The sequence below is a fragment of the Gracilinanus agilis genome, chromosome 3 (genome assembly GCF_016433145.1).
Source record: "Gracilinanus agilis isolate LMUSP501 chromosome 3, AgileGrace, whole genome shotgun sequence".
Classification (NCBI taxonomy): Eukaryota; Metazoa; Chordata; class Mammalia; order Didelphimorphia; family Didelphidae; genus Gracilinanus; species Gracilinanus agilis.
In genome coordinates this window covers 207,000,873-207,020,693 of record NC_058132.1, presented here as the reverse complement: position 1 = coordinate 207,020,693, position 19,821 = coordinate 207,000,873, and the positions used below count along the sequence as shown (strand labels likewise).

Sequence of the window (19,821 nt, the reverse complement as noted above, 5' to 3'; positions counted from 1 at the left end):
CTCTCTCTCTCTCTCTCTCTCTCTCTCCCTCCCACCCCCCTCTCTCTGTCTCTGTCTCTCACCCCCCTCCTCTCTCTCCATGGGCAGTACCACATTGCTACAAATATTCTGCAAATAAGGATGTTTTATTAGATTCACATTCCACTCTTCTCCAAGGCAGAGCACAAATTGTATCTCATCATTGCTTTCAACATTAACCTACTTCCTCCTGTGAGTTCATGGGAAAAGGTTGGGGATAACAATAGCAACATCATCATCAATGACAATAACGATAATATTGATTATCATGATTATTAGTGATATTGACACTTCCATCTTGCTTTGAGGTTTGCAAAGCATTAGGCATATATCATATCATTTGATCCTTAATACAATTCTATGAGGCAAGTGTTTTTGTTGTTGTTTGATTGTTTCAGTTGTGTCTGACTCTTCCATGGCCCTCTTTGAGGATATATTGGCAAATATACCGATGTTGTTTACCATTTCCTTCTCCAGATCATTTTACAGTTGTGGCAACTGAGGCAAACCAGGTTAAGTGACTTGCCCAGGATTACACAGCTAGTAAGTGTCGGAGGCCAAATTTGAACTTGTAGAGATGAATCTTCCTGATTCTAGGCCTGGTACTCTATTTACTGTGCCACATAGCTGCACATGCAAATTATTACTATCTGTTTTACAAATGATGAAACTGAGCTTAAGAAAAGGTAAATGACTTGTGGGCATGTGGGCAGTAATTTTCTGAGGTGAGTTTTTAACTCAAGTCTTCTTTCTGACTCCCTAGATAAATACCCAGTTCCCTGCATTATGCTGCCCTATTTCTCCATTGGGAAAGTGGGAAAATTAAGGCCCAGAGAGAGGAAGAGACTTATAATATAATTTTGTCATTCAGTGTGTGAGAGAACCTGGAAATCTTGATTCCTACACTTGTGTTCTCTCTAATGAGTTACTGTCTTTTATCTTAAACTTAAGATAAACATATATCTAAATACATGCAAAAACTGACGAGCTTGATCATAATATAAGAGTACTAGTTTAGGCAGCTAAGTGGCACAGTGGACAGAGCTTGGGGCCTGGAGTCAGGAACACCTGAGTTCAAATCTGTCCTCAGATACTTACTAGCTCTGTGACCCTGGATAAGTCACTTAATCCTTTTTGTCTCAGTTTTCTCATCTATCAATTGAATTGGAGAAAGAAATGGCAAGCCATTCCAGTATCTTTTCCATGAAAACCTCAAGTAGAGTCAGGAAGAGTTGGACATGTCTAACACAACTAAGTAACAACAACAAAGTTTGGGAGCTAGGAGACTTGTGTTCTAGATCCAGTTCTGACACTCACTAACAAATCCCTTTACCTATTTGGGTCTCAGTTTCTCCTCTCCACCTCCTGCATAAAATGAGGAGGTATACTAGATGGCTACTAAAAGCTCTCCCTTTCAGCTCTACAACTGGTAAATTCTATGAACTCTCTTCAAAAGTTTCAAGTCTATGATTTTAATCTCATCCCAGGTTAGTTATTTTCTTTTGGCAGAAAGACCTTTTTTTTTTTTCTCTGAAAACCTTTTAAAGACTATTTAACCTTGTGCCTGTGCCAAGAAAACTTAGATTTCCCTTGAGTCCCACTTCCTTTTCTATATTCCCTCTGTCCCGCCATCTATGGCACACTGGATTTTTAATCCCATCTCACATTACTCCTTAAGATCTATAAAACCATCCAGGTGTCTGTCCACACTTCTTGCCCTTGGGCATCTCAGTTATATAAAGATAGTAGAGACAGAAAAATAATATGATGAGCAACAAAATAAATATGCCTTATTCAGTTGATATAAAATTCTCAAGCTTCATTTTTTTCACTAGTTACCATGTCTTGCTTAAGAGGTTCTCATAAATAGCAAACTAGCCCAATTTGAGTTCATCTAATTTTTACTATATCTTCCCAACTTCTGGGCTATATTGATGATCAGGAAAATAGACTTTCAGTTGGAAAAGCAATGAGCTTGGACTATCCAAAATTTTTCCAATATTTCTTGGATTAAGAAGTATTTATTAAGGCCCTACTGACTTCAGAATATTCTGGATAACTAAAAGTCCATAAAAATTTATTAGTAATGTATTACTTATTATTCATTATAGTAATTATCATTACATTAACTAATTTTTAAAGTCCAAAGATGTCAAAGATAATGAAAGGTTCCATATATGTCAAAATATGCAGACTTTCTATGAGCTAAGAAATGATAACAATATCTATGTACTGATCAAGAAATGACTGAACAAACTGCAATAGATGGATATAATGGAATACTAATGGCTCACAAGAAATAATAACTTAAGTGGACTTCAGAGAAATTTGGAGAGACTTGAATAAACTGATGCAGAGCAAAGAGAAAAACCAAGAAAAGAGAGCAAAGTCTACAATAATTTAAAGGAAAATATTGAAAGATATGAGAATTCAGACTAACACGATGACTCATCTTGGTTCCAGGGGATAGATGATGAATCACATTTTCCTCCTCTTGTTAGAGAAGACTTGAACTACAGCTGTGGGATGTGTTCAGACATGGTTAATGAGTTGGTTTGTCTTGCTTAATGATTTTTCTTTGTTACAAAGGAGGATTTGTGGAAGAAGTATTTATGGGAAAATAACAGTGATATAATAAAAAAACCTAATACAAAAGCATCAACAAAACATTTCCAATTGATTATTATTGATTATGACAAGTAGCATGGGCTGATTATGAATGTAAACTCTATTTCCCCCCTTTTACATCACCTTCTTGAGCTGGGCCTGAGCCAACCCACAGTCCCTTTCTTACCCGAGCAATCAGCTCCCCGACCATTCCTGTCCAAGTGCCGTTGGCCTCAGGCACACCATATACTCCATCCCCAACCAGGCGAATCTTATAGTTGAAGCGTAGAATCTCCGAGAGTTCCTTAAGCATGTCCACGCAGAAGCCTTCATAGCGGTCATTGCCTTCCATCTCTTGGTGGTTCCCCTTCAGCATTAAGTACGGGTTCTCCTGCAGCGAAACTAGGCAGCTGTCATTCTCGTCTTAGCCCTGGCATCTCATTAGTACATACTTGGCAAGGCTCAAGAAGAGCAGATGTAGATGGTTGGGAAGAGGAATTGGGGAGGAATTTAAGGAATGTGGTCAGAGAGGGGAAGCTCGAAATGGGAGATTTTAGAGATGGAGGCTTTGAATGATGACATGGGCTAAATTTGTGGGAATGAGCCAGTCCCTCCTTGTTTCCCATGTGTCCTGATAATTTCTACCTCTAGGCCTTTATTCCACCTTTTCCATCCACTTAAAATGCCCTTCCTTGTTTATTCCTTCCATCTGTCTAAACCTTGTCAATCCTTCAAGGCCAAGTTGATCTCCTACCTCCTCCATGAAACCTTCTCTGATTAGTCTCTCCCTTGTCTAAAGCCCCGGAGCATTTTTAAATCATCTCCACATGGGCTGCCCCTCTAGTCCCCCATCTTAAGAGTACTAGTTCTGTCTCTCCCCAGTTGGACTGTAGGCAAATCTTATCTCCTCAACAAGTCTATAAATTCCTTTAGGGCAGAGACTGAGCCATACTACTCATATATCTTACACCATACCTAGCACAGTGCTGGACACAGTAGGTGTTTAGTTAATCCTTTTCAAAGGGTTGAATATAAAGCTCAGAAAAAAAAAAAAACAAACAAACCTGGGGTAGGATTCCAAGCCTCTGGTTTGGCATTACTCAGAGATAGGATCCAGTTGTTTGAGTAGAATGTTAGCTAATTGAAGTCAGGTATTGTCTACATTTTTGTCTCTGTGTTCCAGAGCAGAATGTACAGCAGTACATTGGCATCAAATTCAAAAAAGAAATGGAATGACTAAATGGCACATATGTATCCCTGAAGGTTGCATATTGACTTAGAAAACCACATATTAACATTATCTATGTTTTATTGTATTTTTATTTATTTTATTAAATATTTCTCAATTACATTTTAGTCTTGTTTGTCAGCATTTTAGATGGTTCTGAATCTCATGCTATGTGTTTGACAATTCTGAAGTGCTATGTCCTGAATATAATGCTTAATGAATGCTTGTTGAATTGAATTAAAAAATGAATCTCAGCATGTGTCATGAAATTCTATCAAAATTCTGTTCTCGATTAATTTTGTTTTCTTTTATTTTCAAAGTAAATGTATTTAACACATAGCTGGTATAAGTATGTCTATGGTAGAGGAAGTATAGTGATAGTGGAGTGTAAGGGGAAGAAAACCACAACTTTGATAGCATTAGGAATAACTTACAACATTGTTCTTTGGAAAAATCTATGAGTCCTCACTAGATTTATGATAAACCCTCCATTATTCATGCTTTTTCATTCATTCCCTCACCAAACCTTTATTAGTTATGTTCAGGAATCATCCCAAACATCATCTAAGCTAAAGGCCATTATTATTTGACGTTGGGATATGGTATGTTTATTTTTTGCCTCCAGCAGATTTCCCTCCCTGATGCTATTTTGCTTGTCTGAAATCAATCAATAAATTTGCTTTCCCTGAGCACACACTAACTGACAGTTCAAGCCAGGGACCCTCCTCAGATGTGTACTGAATTTTAGGGAAAATATAGTCTGATATTACATATTTAAGCATATAATTAAATATTTAAATAGCTAAAAGTTATTAAAAGATGAGTGGAGGGAATTGTAGATTAGGAGTCAGATGACTTGGGATCCTGCTATATGGCATGACCTTGAGCAATTAATCAATTAACAAGCATTTATTAAACACATCCCATGTGCCAGGCACTATACTAGTTCCTAGAGATGACAACAACAGATGAAGTAATCTTGCTCCTCATCTGTAAAATAAGAGGATTGAACTAGAAGATCTCTGAGTTTCCTTCCAGTTCAAAAGCTATAATATACATTTGTGATTTATGGTGTCTATGAACTCAGTTAGTATCTGAATGCTAATGTTAATCTTCCTTAGTGCTCTGAAAGTATTGAGGCCTCTCTGGTCTGAATGGCAGCACTGCCCTCCATTCCCAATTTTTTTGCAGTATTCTAAAGATGTATATTATCTCCTTCAGAGCTTTGAGAGCCAGGAATTCCCTCCTATTCACACCCCTACTCTCCATTGTAAAATACGCATACTGTACCTATGACTGGTCCCATTTAAGTCTTGTTGCTATAGGGAGACACAGGGACACTCCCAGAATGGTCAAACATTGCTTAATCATCGGGGAGGATTGGAGTCACCAGCATCTTTTCAGGGGTAAAGAGACTAGCAGTGTTCTAGCACTGTATTTCCTGCACATAGGCTTTATATTCCCATAAATTCCTAGAGGGTTTTGGCATTACCTACAGTGCTTAGCACTAGATTGGGCACATAGTAGCTGCTTAAGAAATATTTACTGAATAAATGAATGAAAGAATAATGACTCACATCTGAGGGACATATGGAGAACAATCTAAATATCAAAGATAAAGTTTCTTCCCTAGATATCTGATCTCTCCATAACTTTCCCCTTCTTTGTTAGGTAATCACTAAGACAACCTGGTTAATACTTCTATCTGCATTTGAGATGCATTAGAAATCCTGTGGCTCCCAAGAATGTGGTGAAATGGCTCCTCAACTCAGGCTAGGCATGCACCCTTTATATCAATTCATGGGGCAGTGTGCCTATTGAACTTCTGTTCAACCCCTAAAGCAGAAAAGCACTAACAGGACAAATTTACTACCATATATTCACTTATCCCCTGTGGATGCCTTTCCTGCCCCTATGCAACAGGGGCATCATACTGGGCAGAATGTCTAAAGACATAGAAGGAGAGCTGCCTAGGAAGATTGGACCCCTACTCATCTGGACAGCCCATTGTGCCACAAGTCTACATTTTCTTTATAGCAAGCAGCTGTCTGGGGCATTCTAGATGCCCTACTTGCAGAGGCATTTGTCACTGGCACTACCTCCCTACTCTAGCCTTCTTCTCCAGATGCCTTGGAATTCATCAATAATATTTCCAAATGAAACAGGAACTTGACTTTAATTACACTGTCATCAATTGGCCTCAGTGCTATAATTAGACTAGGATTGGCTGTTCACCAGGAATTCTGTGACTGGCTCACACTGGAGGGAGATAACCTTCTAGGGAACCGAGGATATGGAGAAAGGAAAGATGGAGGCTGAGGCCTGGCTTACCAGGATGGTGGTGACGACCAGGGTGGTGTTGAAGAGGCTGTCGGAGATGTTGGAAGAGGAGAGACGGTTGTCCATGCTGAGACCCTCGGACACATGCCACTGACCAATCTGAGGAGATCAACAGGAGAGGACTGGGAAGACATTGGGGGTGATTTTTTTCCCCAAGGAGTAGGTGATCTAGGGGAACCTAGAGAACTGTGAATGTGTTTTAGGGCATTGGAGCCAGGAGATGAATAGAGGCCCAGGTTTCTGGGCCTAGAAGGCAATTGAATCGTCATTTCTCTGGGTTAGGGTGGAAGTGAATTCAATTCACGGTTAGAAAGGTAAGGGACATGGACCTGAATTAAAATAAGGAAAATGAACAAAAGATCGGGGTCAAGAAAAGGGAGGAAATTTGGGGGAAAGATATGGGGGATCTGCAAGCATGTGAGGATAAAGGAGAAAGGACAGGGGAACTTTGGGGGAAAAGAAAATCGAGAAAGAGACATGGAAAGTGCTTCTGTCAGGTTCTTTTATATAAAAGGGCAGGAGAAACCTGGTAATAGCATTATAGGACTTGAAGAAACTGTAAGAACTTGTTTAGTTAATCTTTCTGTATGTGAATGTGACTATCATTATCTATTCGCTTTAACATCTCCAGGAAGGCCACTCCACAGTCTACTTCAGTTGCATCTAAATGAATCAATGAATCATGTCAGGAAGTCCTTTTTGATGTCATACCTAAACTCTTCATGTAATGGACTTAACCTATTTCCTCTCATTCTGTCCTCATCAAAGATAGAGAACAGCTGGTTGCCTTTTCTCATGAAATTACACTTCAAAGAGCTGGTAGGTCACCTTCTGGCTTTCATTTTGCCACCAAAAAACAAAGCAAAACTAAACCAAAAAATACACTAGAATGGGAGATGAGGCTTCTGGACTAAAGGGCAGAAATCATAGAATCATTTAAATGTTGAACCAAACCTCAGAGACCATTTATTCCAACCCACAGCAGAACAATATGTTTTTCTAGAACATGCTTGACAAGTGGTCGTTCACCCCAGCTTGAAGACTTCTATCGATGTCCAGGTTGAAGCAGCATTAATTAATAGTACACTTCCCTTCATGTTGAGCCAAAGTCTGCCTCTATAATTTCAATCCATTGTTGTTATTCCTTATTTCAGGAGCCAAGCAGGAAAAAAAATGAGGAATCCTTCTTCAACATGGGAGCCTTTAAATTCTTGGAGACAGATATTTCATCCCTTCCTACCCTTCCTCATTCCCAATTTTCCTCTTTTTCAGACTTAACATGCTTAATTTCTTTGAGCTATCCTCTTAGGGCATGGTTTTAAGTCTTCTCTTTCTCTGGATTTGCTGCAGTTCCTCAATGTCACTCCTAAAATGGGCCATCCAGAATTTAACATGACCTAGCTGTGGCCAGACCAGGGAAGAATTGAGCAAGATTATTAAATATTCCATTGGCCTGGACACTACATTTCTGTTAATGCGGTCTAAAGATCATATGGTGGAGACAGAAACCAGACCTGGGATTTCACTGATATAAGAGAATGCCAGGTAAGATTACCTTCTCAACCAATATGGATCAGTCTCTGCTCTGCAGCTTAGGGGTCTTCAAAAGCTGCCTAGAGAACCGAGAGAGGTTAAATGATTTACTTCCTGGGTCACTTGGCCAGCATTTATCAGAGGCAGCATCTGAACTCAGCTCCTGACTTTGAGGCCAACTCTCTTTCTACTATGCCAATGGTTCCCAAACTTTTTTGGCCTACCGCCCCCTTTCCAGAAAAAATATTCCTTAGTGCTCCCTGGAACTTATGAAACTATTTGTTGAACTCAGAATAGAATGTAATACAAAAAAAGTGTGGCCATCACTTCTCCCCTGGATCGCTGCAGCACCCACCAGGGGGCAGTAGCACCCACTTTGGGAATCACTGTACTATGCCATCTATGTTGCCAACTTTTTTTCCCATTCCATGTCATGCTGTTGACACATATTGAGGTTGTGGTTCACCCCACCCCCCAATTCTCCCCAGTTCTTTTTCACAGAAGTGTTAGCTAGCTACATCTCTGCATCTCTGTAAAGCTGATTTTTTTTTAACTCAAGCATAAGACCTTACATGTAGCTCTATTAAATTTCATCTTATTAGATTCAGCCCATCATTCTAGCCTGTCAAGATCTTTTTGGATACTGATGCTGTCATCCAGCATCTCACCATTCTTTGCATTTTTTTTGTATCATCTACAAATTTGACAGGCATACTATCTGTGACACTGACTAAGCCATTGATAAAAATGTTTAACAGAATAATGCTGAGGACAGATCCAGGGGGCTCCTGAATCTTTTTTTCCAGGTAGCTTCCTAGTATGACTTCGAGCAGAGTCCTTCTTCTCTAAGCTTCAGAGCCCACAATGTCTTCCCACCCCATTTTAAAATGAGATGAGTCCCTGCCTCCCCAAATCCTAGCCTTGTTCTACATGTCATTGATGCTCAGGGTTATGTTATTAAGGCTGAGGTTATTAAGTTTTCCCTGGATAGTAGTGGGAATTTTCAGGAGATATATATATATATATATACAACCCAGGAAAGAAAGGGATCAAGCCATTTTCAGCATGAATAACCCCCAGCCCGGGGTCGCCAAGTTGTTGGTGTTTGCTATTGCTTAGAGTGGCCCTGCTGTTAACATTATGTTTTTAATGACTTTTGTTCCCTCTTGTGCATCCCCAAGTGACCCAGTTATGGAATCTCTTTCCTGTTCATTTGGCAGAGTAGTAATCAGGAGAGTAGTACCTGAGGAAGATTCGTCTGGGGGATTAAGGGGTGGGCACATAGAAAATAATGTGACTAGGTCAGGGGCAGTCATACTGAGAGAGAAAGGAGAGCACATTCACCTGAGTCCATCCCCAGGCTCTTTTGTATGGCCAATACATCAAATTCCAGAAAGAGGAGTGAGGCAGAGGAGGCAGCAGAAACAGGGAATGGCAGAGGGGGAAAGGGGTGCCCTCAGAGATGAGTAGGATTTTCTGGGGGTAGAGAAGTGTTGCAAAGGACTGCTGTAGGGAGTCAGTGCTGCTTCCCACACCCCACCTCACTGGCAACTTGGAATGAAGTTCTGGTCTTTCCCTCTATTCATTTGAATCTCCTCGATTCTACCTCCCATTAGGCAAAGTCCTCCTCTTCATCTGAACTGAGCCATCGCATAAGACTTGAGCATATAATTAACCTTACTGCTACATCTCTATTTGTATCCATATAGGTATCTAAACATATTGATATATTTGGTTTGGTCCAGATCCCAGTATTATATCTATTTAAACTAAGGGACCTTGCCACATTAATGTAGGTACAGCTGGAGATGGGGCTCAATCAATCAATCAATAAAAAAATAAAGAGTTTTTTAAACCCTTACCTTCCACCTTAGAGTCAATACTATGTGTTGATTCCAAGGCAGAAGAGTGGTAAGGGCTAGGCATTAGGGGTTAAGTGACTTGCCCAGGGTCACACAGTTGGGAATTCAATAAAGATTTATTAAACATCTATTAAGTGCCAAGTACTGTGCTAAGCACTGAGGTTACAAAAAGAGACAGAACGCCTACTCTCAGGGCAAAGGGACATGGATATTCTTTTAATTTTCTCCACAGTGTAACTTCCTTGCACAAATTCTTTTATTTTATTTATTTTAGGAGATCTATATTTGATTGGTACATTTAACCAATTACATATAATAAATTTTCACAGTGTACATATTCTTTTAGAAGAGCAAGAAAGACAGCCCCTTAGTTGCCAGGCACCCAAGGGTCTCTCTTTAGGGGGTGATTCTCATCCAAACATTCTGAGCATGCTAAAATATATTTCCAGGCAGTTGGATAGTCTTAAAAAAATCAAAATCTGTGATTTAATCAGTGTAGAAAGTGCCTGATATTGAAATTCCCTTCACCCATGCAAGATTGGCAAGTTGGTTGTAATTTCGAATCCTAGAGACTCTCAGCGATGTTATGTATCGGAGTCAGAACTTGAACTTGGCTAAGAGGCCAGGCTGCCTCTGGGATCTTCATTAGTCCCAGAATATTCAGTTCCCAGCTTCCAGCTTCCAGGACACCCAGGCTGAAGTGCTATGTCTAGGGATATACTGAATTTGCAGTGAGAAGAAAAGATGCACATGAAGGAAGGATGCACATGGTTTATTGGGGATTGTTTGATCATAGGTTGGATGTCCATGTGTCAGAAGTGTCATAGCAGGGTGCATGCCTCAAGTAAACTAGATGACCTCTTAGGTCTTTTCTAACTTTAGGATATCTATGAGCCATTGTGTGGCCAAGGATGCAATTACTTTCCCCCTCTGGCCCTCAGTTTCCATACCTACAAAATGGGAAGAAGTACTTCCATCCCTCCATGCCCAATTATGCTGCTTCAGTATTATACTAGGTAAAACTTGAGTTGTGTTTTAAAAATATCCCTGTCAATTAGCAGATTATCTATAATTATATGTTATTTATTTAGTATCAGTATGCCCAGATCCATCCCAGGCTCAACCTCCTTACCTCTCACTGTTCCTTTCCAGATGGCAATACTCATCCTTTGTTAGGCTGGATACAGCCTAGAAAAATGAGCTAATTTGCCTCTGCCTGCAATTCAGGGTTGCTTCGAGGATAAAAATTTCTGGCTGTGTAAAGTATATAAGGCTCCTTGAAGACCATGGGTATGGAAACAGAAAGTGGTTTAATTTTGAGGTCTGCACATCCCATTTTTTCATACTTACTGGTCACCTGGGTAACAAAAAAAGACAAAAGAGACTTGGCTCCTTTCCCCTGGGACCTGATGCTCTTGATCAAAGGGCCAGCCAGGCTAAACTCTATTGCTGTATTTTTCTTTCCTCATCTCTCTTTCAGACAGATAAAGTAAGAAAGGTGAGTGATTGCTACTTGGGGTTAGAGTGAGCCACAATCCATTTAGCCAGCCTGGGCCAACTGGAGGAGGAAGGTTATGACTTGATTCTCAGACATCTAAGAGTTATCTGGGAATATTGATCTTTCTAGTTCTGATTTTTCACGTGGCCCTGCAGAAAACTGTCTCAGGTCAATAAGCGCTGTGCCATGTACTGTGCTAAGTGCTGAAGTTACAAAGAAAGGCAAAAACACTAATTGACATCACAGAGCTCATAATCTAATGACTGCAAGATTCTCTCTAAATCTCTAAAATGAGGAGACTAGACTTCAGTAAAGTCCTGAGGCTGAGCAGTGTCTAAGAGTGATATAATTAGCAGTGGGGTTGGGCTTAGGTATTTTTGTGCTCAGGGCAAGAAGAGCCATGCCCTTCAGTTACTTTGTGGTTCTCATCTCTTATCTCTAGATTATTTTGCTATTATTGTTTCGGTTGTTCTTTGTGACAATATCTCTTGACAAAGATATTGAAGTGGTTTGCTATTTCCTTCTCCAGCCCATTTTACAGATGAGAAAATGGTGGCAAATAGAGTTAAGTGACTTGCCCAGAATCACATAGCTAGTAAATATCTGATGCCAGATTTGAATTCAGGAAGATGTGTTTGATTCCAAGCCCACTGTGTCACCAGGCTGCTTGATTATATTGTACTCCTAATTAATTTTCCTCCCTCTAGTTAATCACCTCCTATCCATGCTTCCCACTGCTCTCCAAGTAACCTTCTGAAAAGCATCATATTGATCATATCCCCAAAAAACCTTTAGTGGCAGCCCTTTGGCTACCAAATTAAATTTAAATTCCTGATCCTGACATTCAAGGCCTCCCAGAAACTCACTGATGTTCTCATCTTGCTCCCAATTCTCTGTGCCTTTGGTCCCTACATCCTCTATCTCTGGAAGGGATCCTGCTTCCATTCCATAGCCACATCCTTGCATCTGGACTTTCTTGATGTCCCTTCCTTCTTATAAGGCTCTACTCAGTTTCACTTCTCCAGTGAAGCCTTCTTCATACCCCTTCATCCTCACTACTTGTCCCAGATTAAAGTGATCTCTTCATTTTCAAATTTCATCCAGCATGTTGTCTGGACCACTCCATGCAGGTACGTAAGTAGTGACAGGTGAATTGATTGAAGACTAAACTCTTTATTCTCACAACCTTCAGCCTGTCACCACTTGGACCAACAACACAGTACCAACTCATTGCCCCCTGTTTTCTCCCCACCTCCCCTACTCCTCATTTACTGCATACTTCCCCCAACCTGGGACCCAAATCTAGGTGAAACTGACCTTTTGTTTTCTTTCCTTGCATCTCTGTGTAAGGAGGTTTTATCACTGAAACCAGGGCCTGAGCAGGATCATAATGTACTCTGAGTGATGTATCTTCCCCTAGGCACATGGCAGGGAGGCCAATTAGTGCCCCCAAACCACAGTCAGAAAATGAATTTCTCTCCCTCCCCTCTTGTTAGCCTGAAAGAAACTGATGCACTAATTAGGCTCAATGATGTGATTCTCCCACTAATCCCCAGTCTGCAACTACCCGCCATTCTAGTTGTTGAAAAGCAGCTGAAGCAAGAAGCCAAGGTCTAGGCAGAGGAAGAACCAGGAGATTTGGGAGAGAAAGGACCATTCACCCTACGCAGAGGACTGACTGAGTGGGAGAAAGATCCTCAGCTACACACTTATCTGTGATTAGTGAGAGGTTCAGTTTGTGGATGATGATATGGATGGGAGCAATCTGTGGTGTTTAGTTCTATTGAGATCTTTATTGCCTGCCCTCAAATCTCTTCTCACCTGATCCCCTACCACACACAGCTAGCATATTAGATCTTCTCTCATTTTCTCTGCCTCTCTATCAAACTAAAAGAGATCACCAGAGTGTTGGGACCATTTAGGACTTAAATGCAATCGATATAAACTCTGTTTCTTTGCCAAGTCCCTAAAGGCTCATGTGCTGGTAATTTGTGTCTGACTCTGGATCTGCATTGAATAGCTAGCCTCAGAACCAAAAGGTTCTGGGTACAAATCCTGCTTCTGTTGCATATTTCAAGGTGCGTCATCATAGGTAACTTAACCTCTCAGGAGTCCTGGCAATTTGCTAGGACTATAAGTCTCCAAGAAGGTCCAGAGCACTCTGTACCATTGATATGAAAAAGTATAGGTTCCATCCCTAGAGAGCCTAGAAGATAATACAACACAAAAGGTACACAGGGGAGACAGTTTGGCAGAGTTAAGAAAAGAGAACTAGAAGGTAGACCTCTAGAGTTCAAATCCCAATTATGCCACTAAACTAGCCATGTCACCTTGGGCACATCCCTTCTATTCTCTGGGCCTCAGTTTCCTTATCTGTTCTGGCCCTAATATCCAATGATGTCTAGGGGTGGTGCTAAAGGAAGCTAAGGTACAGTGGATGGAGCATTGGGCCTGCCCTCAGGAAGACCTGAGTTTACATCCGGTGTCAGACATTTTCTAGCTGTGTGGCTTCACTTTAGAATGTCACTTCACTTCTGAATGCTTCTATTTCCTTGTCTGTAAAATAAAGGTACTAATAGTACCTACTTCCCAGGGTTGTCCTGAGTATCAAATAATATTTTTGAAGTACTTAACATAGTGTCTGACACCTAATGATTGGTAAATAATAAATGTTTCTTTCTTTCTTTGCTTTCTTCCTCCCTCCCTCCTTCTTTTCTTCTTTCCTTTTACTTTTCTGCCTTCCTCCCTTCCTCCCTTCCTTCCTTTCTTTCCTTCTTTTTTCTCTATTTCTCTCTCTCTCTCCCTCTCCCCCTTCCTTTCTTCCTTTCTCNCCTGCTCCTAGTAGGTGCTTAATAAATGTTTGTTAAATTGAATTAACTACATTTTGTAATGAATGCCATGCTAGGTTCAGAATGAAGTAACTTGGATTTGAATCTTGCCTCTCTCTGATTCTTATAGCTGTATGTGCATAAGCAAATCACTTAATGTCTGAGTCTCCTCATCGGTGAAGTTGATGAATTTGATGAAAAACACTCTTTATAATTTGATAAAGTTATTGTGAGTAAATTCTTATGTCTCATAGTATGTCTTATATGTATCATAAAATTATTATGATTGTTATTCAATGGACCTCATTGAGAGGTAGTGAGCTCCCTCTCACTGAAGTGTTTGAGTCTAGGGCAGAGGACCACTGGCACAGAGTTAGATGGACTTAGAGGGATGTTGGACAAAACGATCCCCTTCTGATTCTAAGAATGTCTGACATATGGTAATTGCTCATTGATTCAGCATTATCAGGGAATGCACACAAATGGGTTTCCTAAATCATGCCTCACAAACACAGAAGTTACTTCTTTGGCAACTTCACTTATAAAAATCACAGTTGAGAACTTAAGGTTAAATGAAAATTACCTTTGAGCAATCAATACCAAGACAGATATCACAATCTGTATGTACTAACACTCCATTTTCACAGCAAAGCCCCTCAAGTTCTCCTCAGTGTATTCACTTTAATTTACACATAGTTCTGCCAAGCTTATTTGTTGGGTTTACTGGTCCACAGAAAATTTGAAGCAGCAACTTAGAAATGGACAAACAGTGGGGATAGTATACTAGATAGCGGCAGGCATGCTGACAGCAGTGAGATATAATAACTGACAGACCATGATCAAAGGAGGAGGAGGAAAAGACAAAACTATAAATAAAATGAAAAACCAGAATATGGTTGGTTTTTTTTTAACACAGCAATCTGGGGCCTTTTGGAGTAGGGGCAAATAACTCTACCTACTTCGGCAATCTATGACTCTATCGCAGCCTGGGAAAATAAATAATGACCTCAGCATCTGTGTTCTTTGAGCAGTGAAGGAACTGTGTGATATATCTTGGAATAATTTTCCATCAAAATAGTTAATTTTTAAAAAGCTCTGGTACATAATAATAATATTTATATTACATTTTATAGTACTTCTTAATTTTCCAATTACAAATGCCCAAATATTAGGTATTTGCAAAATTTACTTATATAGAAAGCTTATTTCCCAGAGATGCAGGGAAAAAATGAAATAAATATTGCCTTATATCAATAATGGAGGCAGTGCACTCAAATGAAGAGAGGACTAGATTTGGGTCCTGGTCCTAGATTTGCCCCTAACTAGCTCAGGCATTTCATTTAACCACTGTGAGCTTCAGCTTTAAAATATAGGTAACAACTGCCCTTTCTACCACAGAGAGAAATGACAATAATAGCAGAATGATAGTAGCAGTAGTAATAAAAATGCTACATTTTAAAGTATAGATATGTGTGGAAAAGGGAAGCTGATTTCTAACCAGTTTTTTTACCCCTATTCCCTTTCCCAAATCAGTTGATATAATTACTGAAAGCAAGGGACAAATATCAGGGAAGAAAAGCATCTCAATGGTGGTAATTTCCTCCTTTCTCTTCTTTCTGTCCTTCCCCAGACCTCTGAGATACCCAGATCCCACTGGATTTAGATTGGCCAGGTAGAAAGAGTGACATGGCTGTTCACCTACATGAGTTGGGTGTCATTAATTATAATTCTTCCAAGGAGATGAAGGACCACCAAATCTTCCTTACCATATGACTAATCACTGTATACTAAGATCCTTTACACCTTGTCATTCTTCTATGATGCCCTCCAGGCTTCCAGACACTGCTATCTCATTTGCCATGTACCCTAAGGATTCCAGGGCCTTGCCACCTTCCTAGTGATGTCATCTTTTGGACCTACAGACCTTGTAAAAGCTGAATTCTCTGATATATGTACTCTTCCCTAATTAGTCTATGAAGTCCATGAGAACAAGGACTATCTGACTTTTTCTCCTTGTATCCCTAGAATTTAGCACATAATAAATGCTTATACGATTATTTTTCATTAATTTGCAATACCCTCTTATCCCTTTATAAAGTACGAAAGTGTTTTTCCAGATAGAACTTGTCCTTTAAGAAGTTAAGCCTGCCATCCCTGGAAGAAGTTCTTTGTGGAGTATCACTCTTACTCCTGGACCAGACAGCAGATTGGGGGTATGGGAGATTTTTTTCCCAATGCCCCTTTGACATGAATTTTGCAGTAGATTTACTCACCCAGTAAGATACACAGACAGGGGCAGGAAGGAGCTTCAAGGAGTGTGACTTCAGGCAGCAGAGAAGAGAGCTGACTGTGGATTCAAGAGAGAACTAGCCCTGTAAGTCAAGTTGAGCTGCAAAGAGGGGTAGATTCTAGGGGCAGCTGAGCTGGGCTCAGAACCTACCTACGTGGCTTAGAGTAGTGAAGGGGCAAGACAGTATTAAAATACCATGAAAAGAGAAAGCATATCTAAGACCCTGCAATATCAGAGACAAAAGTTGCCTGAGTCACATTTGCTCCCATGTGTCGCATGGCCAGTGTATTCTAAGTTTGTGCCTACTTTTCCAACTGGAACTCTATGCATTATATGCCCTTGATTTAGGAAATGGTTGTAACTACTATTCTCACCATACCTTTTTAGCAAATGCCTTTGCTTTGAGCTAATTGTGTCTTTTTTGTTCAGCTATCTAGTCTTGGCTCTTTGTGATCCCATTGAACGTAGCTATCCATGGGGTTTTCTTGGCAAGGATACTAGAGTGGTTTGCCATTTCCTTCTCCAGTGCATCCTTTTGTCGGGCAATCAGAGGTTAAGTGACTTGCTTAGGGTCACACAACTAAGAAGTATCTTAGACTGGATTTGAACTCAGGTATTCCTGACTCCAGGGCCAGCACTTTATCCATGGTGCTACCCAGCTGTCTCTGACAAGGCCAGCCAGAGATATGATGACTATTGAAGCTCACAGGTAGGACCTTATGAGTTCTAGTATCAGGAGTGCCCGTAGGGTACCTTAAAACCTCTGAGAGTAGTGACTTCTCCCTCCCACCTCCCCCAGACCTAATTCATCTATGCCAAGTTGGGAAGGTAGTCCAGAGGCTTTAACTAATTGTTTAGTGTATAAAGTTGACAAACCCTTTTCTAACAACTTGAAAAAAACCCAACAACCCTTGAAATGGCTTGTGCGTATAGTGCTGGTTTCATTTTTTTTTTATTTTAAACCCTTAACTTCTGTGTATTGACTTATAGGTGGAAGAGTGGTAAGGGTAGGCAATGGGGGTCAAGTGACTTGCTCAGGGTCACTCAGCTGGGAAGTGTCTGAGGCCGGATTTGAACCTAGGACCTCCCATCTCTAGGCCTGGCTCTCAATCCACTGAGCTACCCAGCTGCCCCTTGCTGGTTTCATTTTACAAAGAAATGAAAGCTCAGAGAGTTTAAATAAAGTTTCTCATGGTTACATAATAAGTATCAGAGCCAGAATTTGAGCATAGATATTAGACTTCCATAGCAAATGGCACCATGTTGTGTTGGAAAGAGTCCTTGATTTGACATCAAGTGATGGATGAGATAGTTTACTGCCCACCAGCCTCAGTTTCTCTAGTTGTAAAATAAGGCTTTTGGGTTACATGATCTCTGAGGTCTCTTTCAGCTTTCAGTCCTTTGTATACTTTGTAAAGTTCTATATGTACATAAGGAATTAACATGGTACACATCTATATTATATCATATAGAGTTGTCATGAAATCCCTGAGACATTTGGGAAATTGCTATTTTCACAGAGTTGTGGCTGAGCATAGTATTGAACAGTATCTTAAAGTAGATTCTTCAGAGTTACTCATTTTCCTAGCTCTTATCCCATCTGTTACTGCTGCTAATTCAAACCCAGCAACAATGGAGGAGGAGGAAGGAATCAGCAGGGCTCCCTGGTGAGCCTGGCAAAATAAACAGAGTTCACACACTATTCTAGGAGAGATAAACTTGCTGAAAATGGTTCGCGAAAGGGCAAGTACCAGTGGGAGTCAGAGGGTGCTTGGGAAGATGGAACAATGTCCATAAAACAGGCTGAGCTGTTTCATAGGAGGCCAGACCACTGGACAGCATCCAGGGCTCAGGCTATTGATAAGAGTTAACACCCATGAAAGCATAAAATAGCAAGAAAAGTGCTGCTCTGGCAGTTCTAGATCCAAACCTGGACCTAGGTTTGAGTTCCAGTTCTTTGATTGAATACCTATGTGACCCTGGACAAGCCTCTTCCCTTCTTTTGATCTGTTTTCTCATCCTTTACACAAAGGAGTTAGACGTTCCTTCCAAAGTCCTTTCCAAGCTCCAATATTCTAGGATTCTAGGATTTTTAAAGGTGAAGATTATAGGTAGTACTATGGGCCATTGGAGAAGTTAGATGGCACAGTGGATAGGGGGCTGTGTCTGGAGTTAGGAAGATTCATCTTCATGAGTTCAAATCTGCCTCATATACTTACTAGCTGTGTGACCCTGGGCAAGTCATTTAACCCAGTTTACTTCAGTTTCCTCATCTGTTAAATGAGCTAGAGAATGAAATGGCAGAGCACTCCAGTATCTCTGCCAAGAAAACACCAAGTAGGGTCATGAATAGTCAGTCAGACACAACTGAAATGACTGAATGACAACTATAGACCATTGGGAAAAAAACCTATTCACTCTTTTTTTTTAACCTTTATCTTCTGTGTGGTAATCAATACTGCATATTGCTTCCAAGGCAAAAGAGCAATGAGGGCTAGGCAACGAGGGTTAAGTGACTTACCCAGGGTCACACAGCTAGGAAGTCCTATTCACTCTTTCAAACAATCCTACCTGCCTCTAAGCTAGAACCCTACAATGATTAAGAAGTTCTTAGCACCTGCATTAGAAGCCCACTGAAGATGGCTAAATACCTTTCAGGCAATGTACATTTGTTAAGCACCTGCTACGTGCCAGACACTAGGATTTACAAGGAAAGGAAAAAGAAAATTCCCTCTCTCAATGAACTCATAGTCTAATGGTGAAAACAATATGGAAACAATTATGTATAAAGAAATCATAGAGGCAGCTAGGTAGCACAGTGGATTGAGAGCCAGGCTTAGGTATGGAAGATCCTGGGTTCAAATCTGGCCTCAGATACGTCCTAGCTGTGTGACCCTGGGCAAATCACTTAACCCCAATTGCCTAGCCTTCACTGCTCTTCTATTTTAGAGTTACTAAGGCAGAAGGTAAGGGTTAAAAAAAAGAAAAATGGATACTGAATAAATTGGAAACAATAAACAGAAGCAAGTCATTAGAATTGGAAAGCATTGTGAAAGACTTACTACAGATGGTAAGATTTCAGCTGGTACTGGAAGTTGGGGAATCCAGGAGGTAGAGATAAGGAGGGAGAGTGTGGTAGGTCTGGTGGACAGCCAGATAAACCACCTGGAATCGAGAGTGTCTTGTTCCTGGAACAGCAAGGGAGCCAGTGCCTTGGGTCCCAGAGTATGGGGGTGGGATGACAGGTGGAAAAAAGCCTGGGCCTTTGGGTTGGGGAGACCTACAGCTTCTTCCAGACCACACCTTGTGCCATCCCAGGATCCTTGAAGCTATAACAAGATTAAGTTGAATTCTTCACATTTACATGACAATTTACAGTTACAAAATGCTGCTTCATCCATGATTTCAGCTTATCCTCACAACAATGCAAGGAGATGCCCAATTCAAGCATTATTCTCTCCATTCTACAGATGAAAAATCTGAGGTATAAAGAGTAGAAGTGACTGGTCCATCACTGTTTTATATATATATATATATATAAATGATATGAGACTTGAACCCAGGTCTTCTGAGACCTGGTCTCTTTCCACTTTTCATTGCTGCCTCCCAAAGAATGA

At 40.5% G+C, this 19,821-nt stretch overlaps 1 protein-coding gene across 1 annotated transcript in view; it reads right to left on the bottom strand.

Moving 5' to 3' along the window:
* GRIK4 (glutamate ionotropic receptor kainate type subunit 4) overlaps positions 1-19,821 on the bottom strand; it is a 315,433-nt gene that overhangs the window by 135,713 nt on the left and 159,899 nt on the right. The window contains exons 9-10 of the mRNA XM_044669645.1: positions 6,185-6,292; positions 2,813-3,016 (exon numbers count right to left, since the gene is read on the bottom strand). Coding sequence (XP_044525580.1) covers positions 2,813-3,016; positions 6,185-6,292 — 312 coding nt within the window. The remainder of the gene's footprint in view (positions 1-2,812; positions 3,017-6,184; positions 6,293-19,821) is intronic.